Consider the following 16,363-nt stretch of genomic DNA (forward strand, 5'->3'; position numbering starts at 1 on the left):
TGTCAGAGATTAATTGACATGGTTCACTGCCACACATTGAATATCCCATGTTGCACGCTATTACTTAAGTATTTTGTTAATGGTTCTCATTCTAGTAGCATCTATTCAATAAATTCTGACTTTGTAAATCTTTCCTGGAAATTGCAAATGCTTATGTATGCATTAGGCCTTTAAAATGAATTCCTAAATGCTTTTTCAAAAAGTAAACTCATAGAAGCTTTAAGAAGGCTGCAGTTTGCGAGATTAAATGATACAGGATTTAAGGTGTATACAAAACTTAGAAACATCTCCAAAACGATTTCCACAAAATCAGGGTAGAACTTATACACTTAATGGGAAGGTCCTGGGGAGAGTGACCAAACAAAGGGACTTTGGAATGCAGGTTCATATTCCTTGAAAGTGGAGTTGCAGGTAGTCAGGGTAGTCATACTTGCTTTTATTGGCCAGTACATTGAGTATAGGAGTTGGAAGGTAAAGTTGTGGCTGTACAGGATATTAATTGGGCAACTTTTGGAATGCTGGTTGCAATTCTGGTCTCTCTGCTATAGGAAAGATGTTATGAAACTTGAAAGGGTTCAGAAGAAATTCACAAGGATGTTGCCAGGGTTGAAGGGATTGAGCTATAGGGAGAGGCTGAATAGGCTGGAGTTATTTTCTCTGGAGTGTAGGAGGCTGAGACGTAACGTCATTGAGGTTTATAAAATCATGAGGGGTGTGGATAAGGTGAAGAGTCAAGATCTTTTCCCCAGGATAGGGTAGTCCAAAATTAGAGGGTGTAAGTTTAAGGTTTCATCTTAAGTTTAAGGAAAGATTTAAAAAGGACCTAAATGGCAACTTTTTCACGCAGAGGGTGGTACATGTATGGAATGAATTGCCATAGGAAGTAGTGGAATTTTGTACAATTACAATATTGAGAAGGCATCTGGATGGGTATATGAATAGGAAGGGTTTGGAGAGATATAGCCCAAATGCTAGCAAATGGGACTACATTTATTTAGGATATCTAGTTCTAAATTCCTTCAGCCCAGAAGAATTGGACTGGAGGCTCTGTTTCCATGGTGTACATCTCTATGATTTTATGACTCTATGTACATAAGGGAAGTGTGATGGCTAAGTGGAGAGCTCCCCCACCACAACTTAATTCAACTTCCTACAGTGAAGTCAGTTGGAAGTGAGCAGCAAAGGCAAAACATTCAAACCTGATTATATATTGGATATAAAAATGTTTGTTTACTTTCAGAACAGTTGCCGCATTTCAAAGAAAAACTTTCAAGTCATGTTAAAAAAGAAAAAAAAGGTACTATTTAAATGTAATGGCTTTTGAGTTCACAAACGATGATTGCACATTTCACAGACATGAAGAAAAGCCTTAAATTGAATCCAATAAAAAAATTTGAAGATGATGCTATTGATGCTTCAGATATGACTTAAGAGATACTGAAAATTACTACATAATAGACTTGTTCGCAAAATTAAAGATCATTGGATTAAAGGGATGCAGTGGTAGTGCGGATATAAAGTTGGCTAAGAGGAACTAGACAATAACAGGTGAAAGTGCGTCTAATTCTGGAAGAAAGCATTTCCCACAGCCCAGAATTATGCTTGGTGCTCTGTTAATGATATATTAATAACTTGGATGAGTTTATAGGTTAGGATTCCCTAAGTGGGAGTCAGCACACCAAGGAGGGCTAACAGCTAAAGTTCTGGGGACACAAGCTCCAGAGACATCGAGGAGTTGCAACAATTTTCAACTCAAAATGGGGTCACAGTGGGAAAAGAGTCTAGGTATGTGCTAAAGGAGGCATAATTTCAAAGTATAACATTTATAATAAGTAATGAGGATATGGCCACCTTGGTGAATTGGGTAGGCATACTGTAGACTAAAAATTCAACGCTGATATCGAAGAGTGATGCATTTTGAAAGGAAATACAATTTCAAAGGGATTATGCAGAGAGAATGCTGGAATGCGCAAAAAAGTTCTTTGAATGTGACCAGGACATGGATAAATCTGTTGCTACACAGGATCCTTGATTTAACATGCATACAGATATACAAGCAAAAGGAAATTTTCATGAGCCCTATCCAAGAAAGCGTGCCCAAGTTAGAGTTACATGCTTTGAGGAGGAAGTCAAGGCATTGGAAAGTCAAGATGAAATGTCGCAGAATATTACAAAGGTTAAACATATGTTAGTTTTTCTGAAGCTTGGATTGTCCATCTTTCAACAGATGACTTTTAGGGGCAAATTAATTAATGCACACAAATGAATGCATGGTTTGACAGCCTCCGTATGGAGAAACTTTTTCCACCAGCTACAGCTTCAGAAATTACAAGACACATTTCAAATAATCAGCTAAAGAACCAAAGAGATAAAGCAAATAAGGTGATCTTGAATGATCTGCCTTCAAATGGTGAAAGCTGATCAAGTAGTAATATTTAAAGAGAACTAGATTTAACTCGAAAAGTGAAGGTTTTCAAAGGTACAACAGCAAGTGAGCATTTGTCTGACTAGATAACACATTCAAAGAGCCAACATAAGCTAACCCTTTAACAGATTTGTTTTGAATGGATTGAATTAAGATGGTTATAAACAGAAACAGTATATTGCTTCTTGGCAAAAAAATGGAGGTGGACACCAGAGGAACTAATTCATCACCTAATACTCTCAGCAAGTAATATGTGCAAGCTCATCTAAATATATTTGCACCAGTGATATAACTAGAAGATGCAGTATGGCATTTCCAAACTGAATTAAATAAAAGCACACCAAATGTAAAAGGGAATTTCCGCCTTTGGTAAGCGAGATTGATAAACTGCACCATGCAAAGCCAAGATCAATTCATCAAAACTCTAATGCAGCAAAAAAAAACAATGAGCAAAGCCTCTAAGATCAGAACCCAGATCTACCTAGTCCCAGAATAACAGCTTCTGATTCTGCCAAGCTGTCAGCAAATACTAAATGCACACTAAACAATGAACTTCATGTTCTGAGACCCCTGTCAAAAGAGGAAAATTGACATCAACAGCTCAGCCTTTGCATTATGAATTTCTACCTTGTTGCTTTTACAAGTACCAGCATGGAAAAGCAAAAACTATTAACACAAATGCATTAAGGTAGGAACCACTATTTGAGAAGGTACTGCACATATCCCCAGAAATGCAAAAGGTATGTTGCAAAGGTCAGAAATGATACTTTTGTGTCAGTCAAGGCTCAAATGGCAGCATTCTTCCTCTGAATTGCAAGTTTCCAGGCTCAAGTTCTACAATTAGGCAAGAACTTTCAAATGTTGATTGAGGGCAGGTGTTCATAGGTAAAGGGACAGCTAGAAAATGGGAAGCCTTCAAAAATGAGATAACGAGAATCCAGACACAGTATATTCCTGTTAGGTGTCGGCAATGCTGGATGACTAGAGAAAGAGTTTTTTGATGTAAACATAGGAGATATAGTTAGTAAGTTTGCAGATGACACCAAAATTGGAGGTGTAGTGGACAGCAAAGAAGGTTACCTCAGAGCACAATGGGATCTTGATCAGGTAGACCAATGGACCGAAGACTGGCAGATGGAGTTTAATTTAACTAAATGTGAGGTGCTGCATTTTAGAAAGGCAAATCAGGGTAGGACTTACCCATTTAATGGCAAGATCCTGGGATATGTTGTTGATCAAAGAGACCTTGGAGTGCAGGTTTATAGTTCCTTGAAAGTTGAGTTACAGGTAGACAGGATAGAGAAAGCATTTGGTAGGCTCTCCTTTACTGTTCAATGCATTCAGTGTAGGGGTTAGGAGAAAATGTTGCAGCTGTACAGGACATTGGTTAGGCCACTTTTGGAATATTTTGTGCAATTCTGGTCTCCTTCCGATATGAAGGATGTTGTAAAACTTGAAAGGGTTCAGAAAAGACTTACAAGAATGCTGCCAAGTTTGGAGGGTTTGAGCTATAAGGAGTGGCTGAATAGGCTGGGGCCATTTCCCTGGTGCATTGCAGGCTGAGGGATGATCTTAGAGGTTTATAAAATTATGAGGGGCATGGGTATAGTTAATAGACAAGGTCTTTTCCTTGGTGTGGGAAGAATCCAGAACAAACGGCATAGGTTTAGACTGAAAGGGGAACGATTGAAAAGGGCAACTTTTTCACACATTGGATGGTGCATGTGTGGAATGAGCTGCTAGAGGAAGAAGTGATGGAGGCTGGTACCATTACAACATTTAAAAGGCATCTGGATGGGTATGTGAATAGGAAGGGTTTAGAGCAGGGGTGGGGAACCTGCGGCCTTCTAGGCCATTGTGTATGGCCTTTTGAATGAATCCAAATTTTGCAACATGCACGAAAAATGCTTTCTTGCTTTTCAACCACTTATTGCTGCGAATCTACATTCTTCTACTTAACCAAAATCAAGATGCCTTTAAGGTCACAAATGACAGATACCCATCTAGAGGATCAGCTAAAACTGCAGACCTCTATGCTGCAACCAAATATTCAAATGCTTTCCTACAAAAAGCAGTCACAACAAAATCATTAAAAGGTTAGTTAACTTTATAATTAACATTTTTTTCTTTTTTTTTAGTTAGTTAGTACATAGTAGTTAGACTTTTACAAAATAATGTGAATTTTGAAGAATATACATCAGGATTCCTGATGAAGGGCTCTGGCCCGAAACGTCGATTCTCCTGCTCCTCGGATGCTGCCTGACCTGCAGCAACTCACTCTGTGCTGTACATCTCTACAACTATGACTTTATAAACTGAAAGATCATAGTTAACACCCCAGTACAGAACAAGGGAAGCACTGTCTGATGTGCCATCTTTCAGATGACACATCAACTCATCCGTCAGCTTGGACACTACAACAGAATGCATGGTATTATTTCAAAGAGAAGGAACGCTAATTGCTGATATCCTGGCCACTATTTATCTCACAATCAAAATCACAAAATACAGACTCTCTGATCATTACCACATTGCTCCTTGCGAGGGGGTTTGTTGTGTGCATACTGGGTAGCACATTTCTTCTTTGGCAGTCCTCAAGGTTGCAGTTAACTTGCTTCCACTTATGGTTGAGTTTTGAGGCAGCTACATTGTCTAATCTGGAGCCAAAGAGTCTGCTACAGGTGGGCCAGATTATGTTTGATAAGGCGGGTGTGTGGGACCTTCTGGATTGTTCTTGGCCTCCATGTGCTCCACCCTATAAATCTCAAAGTGGTTGGCAACTTCACAGGTGTTTCTTCTCCAGTTTGTGCATTCCAGGACAAGAGATTCTTGTGTGCCAGAGGGGATGTTGCATATGTTTAGGAAGGCTTTCAGGGTGTCCTTATACCATTTCCTCTGTCTTCCTAGTGATTGCTAACCATGTGGAGCTTGGACAGCAGTTGTTTTGGGAGTCCTGTATTTGGCATTTGGACAACAGGCCTGCTCATCGCAACTGTTGGTGTGTAACAAAAGTGTCTCTATATGAGGAAGAGTGGCCTGGGAGAGAATGCTCAGGTTGGATTTTCAGGATTTTACAAAGGCAGTGTTGGGCATAATCTTCCAGGGATTGAGGTATATGCTATAGATGTCCATATTTCTGATGCATACAGAAGAGTGAGGACTATGGCTGCTCTGCACACTCATCTTGGTGCTGGGTTTGAGGTCTCATACTTTGTGTACTCTGCTCTTCAGGCATTCGAAGGCTGCCCTGGTACACTGGAATTAATGTTGGATTTCATCATCAATGTCTGCTCATAGTGAGAGGAGATTCCCAAGGTATGGGGAAAGATCCACATTATCCAGGGCCTTGGTTAGGGGTCAGTTTTGAGTGGTAGGAGCAGGTTGGTAGAGAATCTTTGTTTTCCAAATGTTTAGTCTGAGGCCCATTCTCCCATACATCTACGTGAAAGCTATGGTGGTTTGTATCTTGGCCCCTTGAGGCTGTGTATGTGCAGGTGAAGTCTGCATACTGCAGCTCGATGATAAGTTCGGGTGATCTTTGGGTTGAACAGTTTCCCTTATCCAAAGGTTAGCGTTACTCCGGCAAGGGGCTTCATGGAGATGGGATGGAGTGTTGTGGCAAGAAAGATGGAGAAGAGAATTTGTGCAATGACACAGCCCTATCTGACCCCAGTCTGCTCTCATAATTGGTCCATGAGGATCCACTGGGGGGCAGTTTTGCGTGGTATGACCAGGTTGGTAGAAAGAAATCTGTTTTCTGCAAGTTTCGTCTGAGGTCCATTCTCCCACATGCCTCAGTGAAAGCGACGATGACTTGTAGCTTGGTCTCTTGAGGCTGTTTGCATGTCATCATGAAGCAGGTAGAATGGTGATAAATTTCTGCATGCAGTTGGATTTGAGGAGAATATGCTACAATACCTCATGGCTGACAGATTTTAAAACCTTTGAGAGACTAAAGGCCAAATACAGAACTTAGTACTGGTCCCTGAACTTTTCTTGGATTTATGACACACTGAAAAATGTGGATGATCGAATGTATTTGGCATTACATTCTCTTTTTCAAAGGTAAAGAAATCCTAGTAACCCTAATAAAATTAGACTCCTCTCAGTGTTCCAAACAATTTCCAAATTCTTTCGTACAGCAGAAACCCATGCCTAGAAGCCTGTTACTCATACTCCAGAAGTTGCTTTCCACACAAAAAAATGAATTGGTCAATGTGCAAAGCAAAACTATACAATATGTGAAGTTGTTCATGATTTAATTCTGAGAAACAATCCATTATCCATATCTGATAATTCAGAAAGACACTTCACAATCGAATGTTGGAAAGCTCTTGTGATTCCCATGTCAATAGAAAAAGGGCTTTTTCAAAATTAACAGACTAGACACAAAGCAAGCAGCAGGCTCTAGACAGAATGAAACACTTTTCTCGGCAATAGAACAAGGTAGTTCAAAGAAATATAATGCTTGAATTGAGATCAATGATCCATTGCAGTAGGACAGTTTTTAAATCCAATCTTGTATATCAATAGCTGAAAATGTGTTGCTGGAAAAAGTGCAGCAGGTCAGGCAGCATCCAAGGAGCAGGAGTATCGACGTTTCGGGCATGAGCCCTTCTTCATGCCCGAAACGTCGATTCTCCTGCTCCTTGGATGCTGCCTGACCTGCTGCGCTTTTCCAGCAACACATTTTCAGCTCTGATCTCCAGCATCTGTAGTCCTCACTTTCTCCTTGTAGATCAACATCCAACATTAATCACCACATTATGTAATTCCCATCAATCCTTTTGCTCTGCTTTACTCAATTGGAAAAAAAGCAGGTCGCAATGCAATGAAACTTTGTCACACTAAGAAACTGAAGAAGTACACGAGATTAATAGTCAGAAAGCTGAGTCACAGAACAGAGCAGTTTCTAAAACAGAAATTGTTGCAAAACCTCAGGTCTGGCAACATTTGTGGACAAAAAGCAGAGTTAACATTTAGGGTCCAACGACCCTTCTTTAGAAGTTCTTCAGTCATTGAACCCGACATATTCACTCCGCTTTCTCTCCACAGAAGCTGCCAGACCTGTTGAGGTTTTCCAGCAATTTCTGGTTTTGATTTCCAGTATTCAGTTTTCTGATTTTTTTTTAATGTTAACACAAAGCAGTTTCATTGTGCGAGTTCTGAAGAAAATTCATAACAAATTTGAAATGTTAACTCAGTTTCTTTCTTCATAGATGCTGCCAGACCTGATTAGTTGCTTCAGCTCACCCATCCCACATTGAGAATACCACTGACGAGGGAGAAAAGAACGAGGGAGAAAGAATTCCAAAAGATATAAAAGGCAAAAAGCAATTAAATCAGAAAAGAGAGATATCAGTTGAGTTATAAATAAAGGTAATTCAGTTTAGTTGTAGTCCTTCAATTTAAATTGTTTATAGATCACAAGTTGTTCAAGACTCAGGCAATACAGGTAATAAAAACACAAAATATAAGTCAAGCTTTCAAACTACTTCATTTTATCTTTATCCTTCTTCAAGCAGCTACCTAAAATTTTAATTTTAACACAATCACTGCTTTACCAAAGCTACATATATTTCTATTTTTAGCACAACGTACTCCCACTCCCAAATGCAGATTCCACCCCCAACAAATTGAATTCCTCACATTCATATTTATGTCTTCTTGTCCTAAATCCCTCAACCAAAGATAATTTGTTTTCTCAGGATTTTCAATTATCCAAAGCTCAGATCTAGATGAGCTTCTGAAGCAATTGTTAACAAGATTAGCATCAGTAACTTAAACAGTATTTCTGTCTACAACAGTACGCTAATTTAACTATTTTGTGGCCTAAGATCACTTGATTTTAACTTAGAAACATCAAATGTACGCCTCAATTAGTCACTGTTACAGGGCTCCTATGTTCTACAAATTGAATACTTACTGATCACAAACTTTTATGAGAGTACAGAAGCAGAGGGATCTCAAGATTCACATGCATGATTCTCTGAAGGTGGCTAGGCAAGTTGCAACAATTAAGAAAGTTTATAGGATCCTTGGGTTTACAAATAGAAGCATAGAGTATTAAAGCAAGGAATTTATACAATACCTCTATAAATCATTGGTCAGACCACATGTTGAGTATTGCATTATGTTCTGGTCACTTTATTAAGGAAAGATGTCAAAGCCTTGGGGAGAGTGCAACTGTGAATTACTAGAATGATACCTAGAATGAGGATTTTAGATACAAAAAGACTGGAGAAATTGGGCTTATGCCCCTTAGAGCAGAGAAGATTAAGAGGTGACCTTATTGAGATGTTCAAAGTTGTAAACAAATTTGACAGGGCAGAGAAAGATATCCTGTTTCCACCAGTTGGTATTTCAAAACTGTCAGCAAGAGAGTTAGGAGCGAGATGACGAGAAACTTATTTTCACAGGGATTTGGAATGCACTGCCTGGGAGACTGGTGGAGGCGGATTTCATGAGACCTCAAAAGAGGTCTGCTTGTATGTTTGCAAGTGATTAATTCAGAGGGCTACAGAGATAGGGCTGAAGAACTAGGCCAGCTAGGTAGCTCTTTTTGGAGTTGGCATGGATCAAATGGGTGAAGTGGCCTCAATCTGCAAAGTAAAGTTCTATGATTCTAATTCACAGGTATCTGATTGGAAAAAGAAAAGCTGTACTGGCTTCTGGCAATATACCCAGTGGGTATGATATCAGAATTATAACCCAGAGATCATGAGTTCAACTTCCACCATGGCAAATTGTGAAATTAAATTTTCCGGCAATGTGCAAGCTAGTAAGAGGGAGAAAAAAACCCACAAACCACAGTTCCTATGTCCCAATTACAACGGTTTTCATCTAATACAATGGCAGGAACACCATAAAAGACATCAATACATGACAACCCACCAACACCTTATCAGACAAACTTAGGATGGACTATATATATTCCTCAGATGGTGACAGCTGGCAAAGGGGAGATAGCTTTAAATTGAGGGGTGATAGATATAGGACAAATACCAGAGGTAGGTTCTTTCCTCAGAGTAATAAAAGCATGGAATGCCCCTCCTGCAACAGTAGTCGATCCACCAACTTTAAGAGCATTTAAATGGTCATTGGATAAATACATGAATGGTAATGGAATAGCGTAGGTTAGATGGGCTTCAGATCGGTTTCACAGGTCGGCGCAACAGAGGGCCTATGGGCCTGTATTACACTGTATTGTTCTATGTTCTATATGGCTTTGTAGATTCAACATAAAAGTAATATGTTCTTTCACAAATCAATATCTAGCTTGAGTTGGAGGAGCAAGGGAAAGATGGAAAGCGACCGAGGGGCCTTCAAAGATAAATTATAAGATCATTATATTACTGAATTGCTTGGGTGACACATTGCTATCTTGCATTTTTCTACTGTCAGAACGAAGTGGCATTGCTCTAATAAAAAGAAAACAAATGTACAAATCATTGCTTTCAATAATTTTGGCCATTGAGTCTCCAGTAAGTAATACAGAAAGAACACACATACCTACTTCACAATGACTTTTAAATGATAAGTGATCTATCTGTGACCAGAAGAAATAATGGTTCTTCTTCCTGGTAGAAGAAGGGGACAAGTGACACAACCTCATTTACTTCACAATGGTGGGAGCATGTTATACTAAAAGGGATAATGAAATACGAATTTGGCTAGGCTGATTTTGATTTCCAGAAGACACTTTACTAGCTACCTCACAACAGGTCAACTCATAAGACAAGAGACCATGGTTTTGGAGGACATGGTTTTGGTGGGTAGAGAATTGGAAGACGTGAGGACTGAGAATTGGCTAATGGACAGGAAACACTAAATGGGGATAAAAAACTCTTCTTCAGGTTGGCGACCAGTAACCAGTGGGGTTCTACAGGGGTCAGTGGTAGGACTGTACTGTTACAGTATGTTAATGACTTGGAGGAAGGAAGCAAATATATCGTAATCAAATTTGCAGACAACATAAAAATAAAGTGGAATGGCAAGGTGCGAGAGGCTTACAGAGAGATACTGATATTTTAAGTAAGAGGGCAAAAGTTGGCAAGTGGAGTGTATTGTAGGAAAACGTGAAGTTGGGGCGCCACGGTGGCACAGCCGTTAGCACTGCTGCCTCACAGCATCAGGCACCCAGGTTTGACTCCAGCCTTGGGTGACTGACTTGCGTGGGTTTCTGCCAGGTGCTATGGTTTCTGCCAGCAGCCCAAAGGTATGCTGTTGGATGGATTGGCCTTGCCAAATTGTCCCGTGGTGTCCAGAGATGCGCAGGCTAAATGGATTAGTTACGGGAAATGCGAGGTTACAAGGATGGGGAGGGTCGGAGTGAGAGCAGACTCATTGGGCCAAATGGCTTCTTTCTGGTGTTGGGATTCTATTATGCTAATTTTAGAAGGGAGAATAAGAGAACAGAGTATTATTTGAACAAAGAAAAGCTGTAGAAATCTGCAACACAAAGCGACTTGTGCATAAAATACAACAAGCTAGCACCAAGATGCTGCAGGTAATCAGGATGGCTAAAGGAATGTTGGACATAATTTTCACAAAGTTGGAGTACAAAAGTATGGGAGTCTTACTGCAATTATACAACATGCCAGTGAGACCACATCTGGAGTGCTGTGAGCAGTTTTTGTCCCCATAGTTAGGAAAGATATTTCATTTTTGGCAGTGGAGAGAAGGCTCATTGGGATGACTGTTTGTATGGAGCGATCATCTTATCAGCGAAAGCTAAACATATTGGGACTCTACTCATTAGAATTGAGAAGAATGAGAGGTGATCTCATTGAAACATATAGGAGTCTTAAGGGGTTTGACCGGGTAAATGTGAGGAGGATGTTAATATCAGAATAAAGATTGACATGAGAAAGAATTTCTTCTCTCAGAGTGCTGAGTGTCCTTGGAGCACCTTGTCAGAGAGTGCTGTGGTGACAGAATGCTGGTGTATATTTAAGGCTGCAATAGATAGATTATTCATCAGCAGGGGAATCAAGGCTTATGGTGAAAAGACAGGATTCTGTAATATCAGATCCCATTGAATGGCAGAACAGAGTAAAGGAGCCAAACAGTCAACTCCTTTTCCTATTCCTTTTCCTTATGTAGTAGGATCAACAAGTTAAAAGACAAACTTACATTTCAGTTTCAGATCTCATTATTCCTATTCTTTTTGTATTACAGAATTGTTTGTACCAATGTGTACTTTTCTAGTATCAAGGAGCAAATTACATAGCGAAGTAACAGTAAATAAAACAACTATTTAAGTTATTGCTTTGTAGATCTACTTTAATTCCAACAGTGTACTGAAAGCTCCCTCATGCATAGTCTGTCACCCATGCAAGGTAAATTCTTACTTCTTATCACAATCAGGAAATTTGAAGTTATGCACCTATACTGAATAAAGCAGCCAGCAAAATTTAATTTGCTGAGTTAATACAATCAGGATCCAAAATTTGGGGATGATGCAACAGGTTTACTTTTGATAACTAACATTAATCTTAAAATCTCTGCACCAAAATTCAACTAATGTAAGCTTATTTTTCACCCACAGTTCCAGGGCATGTATGCACTCATACACAGGGGTCATAAAAATACTATATAACTGCCACTCTCATCGACAGGCTGATTGGGATCTCAACAACTCACTTAAAGAAACAAGTGTAAACTTCTTAAAGTCACCGAATAGCCCTGCAATAATGTTTGAGAGTTCTCAACTTTGCTTTTACAATCTATTATCCAAATTGTTCGATAAATAAATTCCCCAGGCTTCTTCAGAAACAAAAAAAAGAGATAAATCCCTCCACTTTACTCAATTAAGTACAAAGATATCCAAGAATACTACTATCTATCATTCTTAAGGCACATATTATCCTGATGTGACACACAGTCAGTTCTGCTATAACACAGTAGTCCCGTTCTCATGCAATACCATGTTATAAGAAAATATTGTAATAGCAGCACCATTCAAACTAATGGTCCAGAATCGCATTATAACCAATACACACGTTAAAACTTTGCGCTTCAGGAACAGTGTCCCAATTTGTCGATCATGTCATTGCATATTTGTGTTAATTTGCATTATAGCAGAACGACCTGTATATTAAGACGACAATGAGCATCTCTTCAATTCTGCTGGAACTTCCTACGCAACAGCAATCACCACAGCGACAGTGGTTGATTAAGGCAGCTTAGCACTGTCTTCTTAGGGTGACAAGAAACAAAAATATAAATTCAAGTCTTTCAACAACATCCACACCTCAAGAATGGCAGTTAAAACTTTGTTTTGAAGTTTATTATACATTCCTAAACAACATATCTACTGTTAATGGCTATTATCACTCAGGAGAAAGATGAAGGCACATTGTATAATAACACCAACTGTTGATACTTAACCAAAAAGGATTCCTTGTACAAGGAAATACAAACTTAATGGCACTCATCTTTTATTTAGCCTTTACGCAGAATCAAAACCTGCAAAGGTTTATCACTGACATTATTTTGATTTCAAGCTACCAACTAAGGGTTAAGAATTAAGTAAATGACACACCTTCTGAATGAAAGGCTTCTTTCAAATGCTCTAGTACATCTGCAAACTTCCTGACATCATTCACCAACTGCATTATGTATTCTGGATCCACAACTGGACTGTCATAACAATCAGAGTTTGAGCTGATGCTGCTGACCGAACCACTTTTAGTACTTCGGCCCATACTCAAGTTTCCTGAGCTGGGCAAGGCAAAGAAATTTGAACTGGAGAAACGGGCAAAACCACGTTTATTGCTTCCAACAGTCTGCCGCAACATCCCAGCTGCTGCGCTGCTTACAAATTCTTTAGGGCAATCTGTAGTTGGTGCTAAAAGACCATTTACAAAACGGTTTAGGATGATGAGTCCTGCAACAAAATTAGAATACAAAAGTTTCAGTCAATATATGCAAGCTAACTTCAATAATGTTGCTTTTCTCTAATAGAACACTAAAAAGTTCTTCCAACATTAACATAAATACAATACAGCAGAGGATCAGGCCCTTTGTCTCACTAAGCCGGCACCATTCATAATGTTTACTTGTGATATCTTGCCTTTATGTACTGACGTTCCCATCCATTCTGGGCTGTGGTCTGGTTGGCTCATTGTAGAGGAGAAAGTGAGGTCTGCAGATGCTGGAGATCAGAGCTGAAAATGTGTTGCTGGAAAAGCGCAGCAGGTCAGGCAACATCCAGGGAACAGGAGAATCGACGTTTCAGGCATAAGCCCTTTATTGTAGAGGATTCTTATAATCTGTAATATAAATGCTGTTAATATGATAATGTATCTGAGCAACCTTAATTCATTGACATTTTTGAAATGTTATGGAATAGAGAACAAAACTATTATGCGGTATTTTCATTGTGACATTTGAATTTGTTCCAGTCTGTAAATGGGACTTGTGGAAAGTGCCTCAATGCTAACTACTCCAGTGTGTTGCTGATATTAGACTGGAGAGGACAGCATTAAACTCTAACTTCCAGATCTTTACTTGTAGAGTTCAAATTCCACCATCTGCCCTGGTGGGATTCAAATCCAAGTGCCCAGAACATTACCTGGGTCTATGGATTAATAATCTAGCGATTATACCACTAAGCAGTTGCCTCCTCAATGGTTCAATGATTTTCTAAGTTACCAAGGTTTTACCATTTGTCTACATTAATCGGCATTTGAGTATCTTCCGAGTTACAATTATAGGTTTGCAGCAGACTGACACTTCAAATGTCATAATGAAAACAATGCATTGTAGTTTTGTTCTCTATTTCAAATACTTCAAAAATGTCACTGAAGTAGGGTTATTCAGATAGATTACCATATTAACAACATTTATATAACTGATTATAAAAAACACATTACAATGAATCAACTCAGGCATTGCCCAGAGTGGATGGGAACATCAATACATAAAGGCGAGATGTCAAGGTCAAAAAAATTACATACTCATTAAAATTGTAGCACTAATTGGCACAAATGGGGCCAACATATACTCCAATAAACCATATCTCTAGCCGTTTTTATTTTTCTAATTTGATAACTCAAAACATCAATACCACAACTTGTGTCGTAAGACTTTCCTGTTTACAACTGAGAACAGCAGGACGTTTCGGTTTCAGTCCCGTCCCCCATCACCCTCCCTAGTTATTTTACAGGTAGAAGTTTGAACACTATTTAGCAATGAATAGTACAGAAGGATAGTAAAAGAAAAATCAACGCGGATTCACCGACATCGATCGATCGTCTTCGATAGTGACACTAAAAAAAAGTCGAAAAACTACGTTCACAAACACTCGAAAAAAAATGTATTTTTTTTCCAATGCAGTACTTACACTTATACTCAAAAAAACCCAATGAGGACGTGTTGGTTGTAAAGCTAATTCATTTGAAAAATAAAGAAACAGATCCACTGCTGATAACCCTTGCGAGGTGCGGCGCTCTCTTATCTGGCACTGAATGTCTCGCATTCCTTTGGGTTAAACAACTCCGCACCCACTCACCCACCAGACCCAGGCTCTCTTGCCCAACCTCAGGGGGCTGTTACTACACCCGCCGCCGCCCCCTTTCACCCTACCGACCCCTCCCTTCAATTTACGCCTACCCTATCAGAGACTTCCCCAAAGGGTTGTTGTTGTAGAATTGCCTTGTTTAAAGCAGCGACTGCGAACACAGACAGCACTGGGCAACGTGCAGCCGGTTTGCATTCAGGGGTTGAGTGGGACGAAAAGAGGGAACCCTGCAAGTAGGGGGGGGGGGATTGTCCGCCCATAGCAGGAGACCCCGCCAGGATTGGTGGGAGGAGGGGAAAGAGGGATTGGGTGGGGGAACCCCCTCAAGTTTGGGGGAGGGGTGATGGAAGGCATCAAAAGCCCGCCGCGAGCCTGACCTGAAGGGGTGCGCGCGCCACTTATCGCAGCGCGAGCCCAGGAACCCGAGTAACGGTCACCGTTTAAACGGGGAGACAGGCACCATCGGAGAGCGCTCCCTACCCCACTCGAGAGAAATCGGACTCAATTTCGAATCAATGCCGATTTTGTGTTTTTTTGGGGTGGTTGGGGAACGGGCTCTCGCTTTTCACTGTTTTTGTTCTGGCGATGAAAAGTAAACATTTTCTCTTTTTTTTAACCCGCAATCGAAGGGCTCCAGCAGTCAGGAGAAATCAGAGCGAACTTACCCGCCTTACGAAGGTACCGTCAGATTTCTTTAATCCCCTTACGATCATTGTGTTTTGATTTTTAAAACGCTTCGCCTGCCCAAGGCTGGCGACACTTGAAAGGCAGGCTTTTGATGCTTCTCTCGGGGCGCTCCTCCTCTGTCGGCGCTCGGTGTGAAAAGCCCATCCGTCAACCCGTTTACCTTCACACTTGGCCGCTGCCCGCCCCCAAGCCCACGTGGGCCGCAATGCCTGGCCTCCGATTGGCTGGGTGTTTACAATGTCCCGCCCACCACCCGCGGATTCCCCCGCCCTTTACCCCGATTGCACCTCCCCCCCCCCCCCGCCCTCTTACCCCCCCCCCCCCCCCCCGCCCTCTTACCCCCCCTGTCCCACCCCCACACCCACTGGAATCTGTAGCAACAGGTGAAACCTCAGAAGGGTTACGGATCAGGTTGCAATGGTAGGGTCAGGGGCATGCCGGGGGTCGCATTTTGATTTTGACCTTTCAGTGCAACGTCGTGAATGTTTTCACGTCTGACCGGAGGTATTCGGTCAAGCTGCAATCGTTTACAAAATCTGCTCTTCAACATAGACACAGTGTCTCATCCACTGCAATTAAGTAGTTTGTTCTCTCTCTTCTCCCCCACCTTCTCCCTTCAGTTCTACATTTACGACTTAGAGGTGCAATCGCGATCCAAGATTTGGCCGTTGATTTTCATCAGGAACAAATAATGTTGAGACTGGACCTTCACATTTCACCCCAAA

General features: G+C 40.6%; 1 protein-coding gene across 3 annotated transcripts in view; it reads right to left on the reverse strand.

The window, feature by feature from the left end:
* LOC122554193 (rho GTPase-activating protein 29-like) overlaps window positions 1–15,772 on the reverse strand; it is a 123,800-nt gene extending 108,028 nt beyond the window's left edge. Inside the window, exons 1-2 of one of the 3 annotated variants that reach the window (XM_043698842.2) lie at window positions 15,617–15,772; window positions 12,972–13,316 (exon numbers count right to left, since the gene is read on the reverse strand). In XM_043698842.2, coding sequence (XP_043554777.2) covers window positions 12,972–13,227 — 256 coding nt within the window. In that variant the 5' untranslated portion in view covers window positions 13,228–13,316; window positions 15,617–15,772. Of the gene's footprint in view, window positions 1–12,971; window positions 13,317–14,774; window positions 14,918–15,616 lie in introns of those variants that run through there. The other 2 variants (XM_043698843.2, XM_087990481.1) reach the window with 2 other exon arrangements.
* Between the last annotated feature and the right edge of the window lie 591 nt (window positions 15,773–16,363).

The sequence above is a fragment of the Chiloscyllium plagiosum genome, unplaced genomic scaffold (assembly GCF_037043375.1).
Source record: "Chiloscyllium plagiosum isolate Xiang-an unplaced genomic scaffold, Cpla_swu_hap1 HiC_scaffold_9, whole genome shotgun sequence".
Classification (NCBI taxonomy): Eukaryota; Metazoa; Chordata; class Chondrichthyes; order Orectolobiformes; family Hemiscylliidae; genus Chiloscyllium; species Chiloscyllium plagiosum.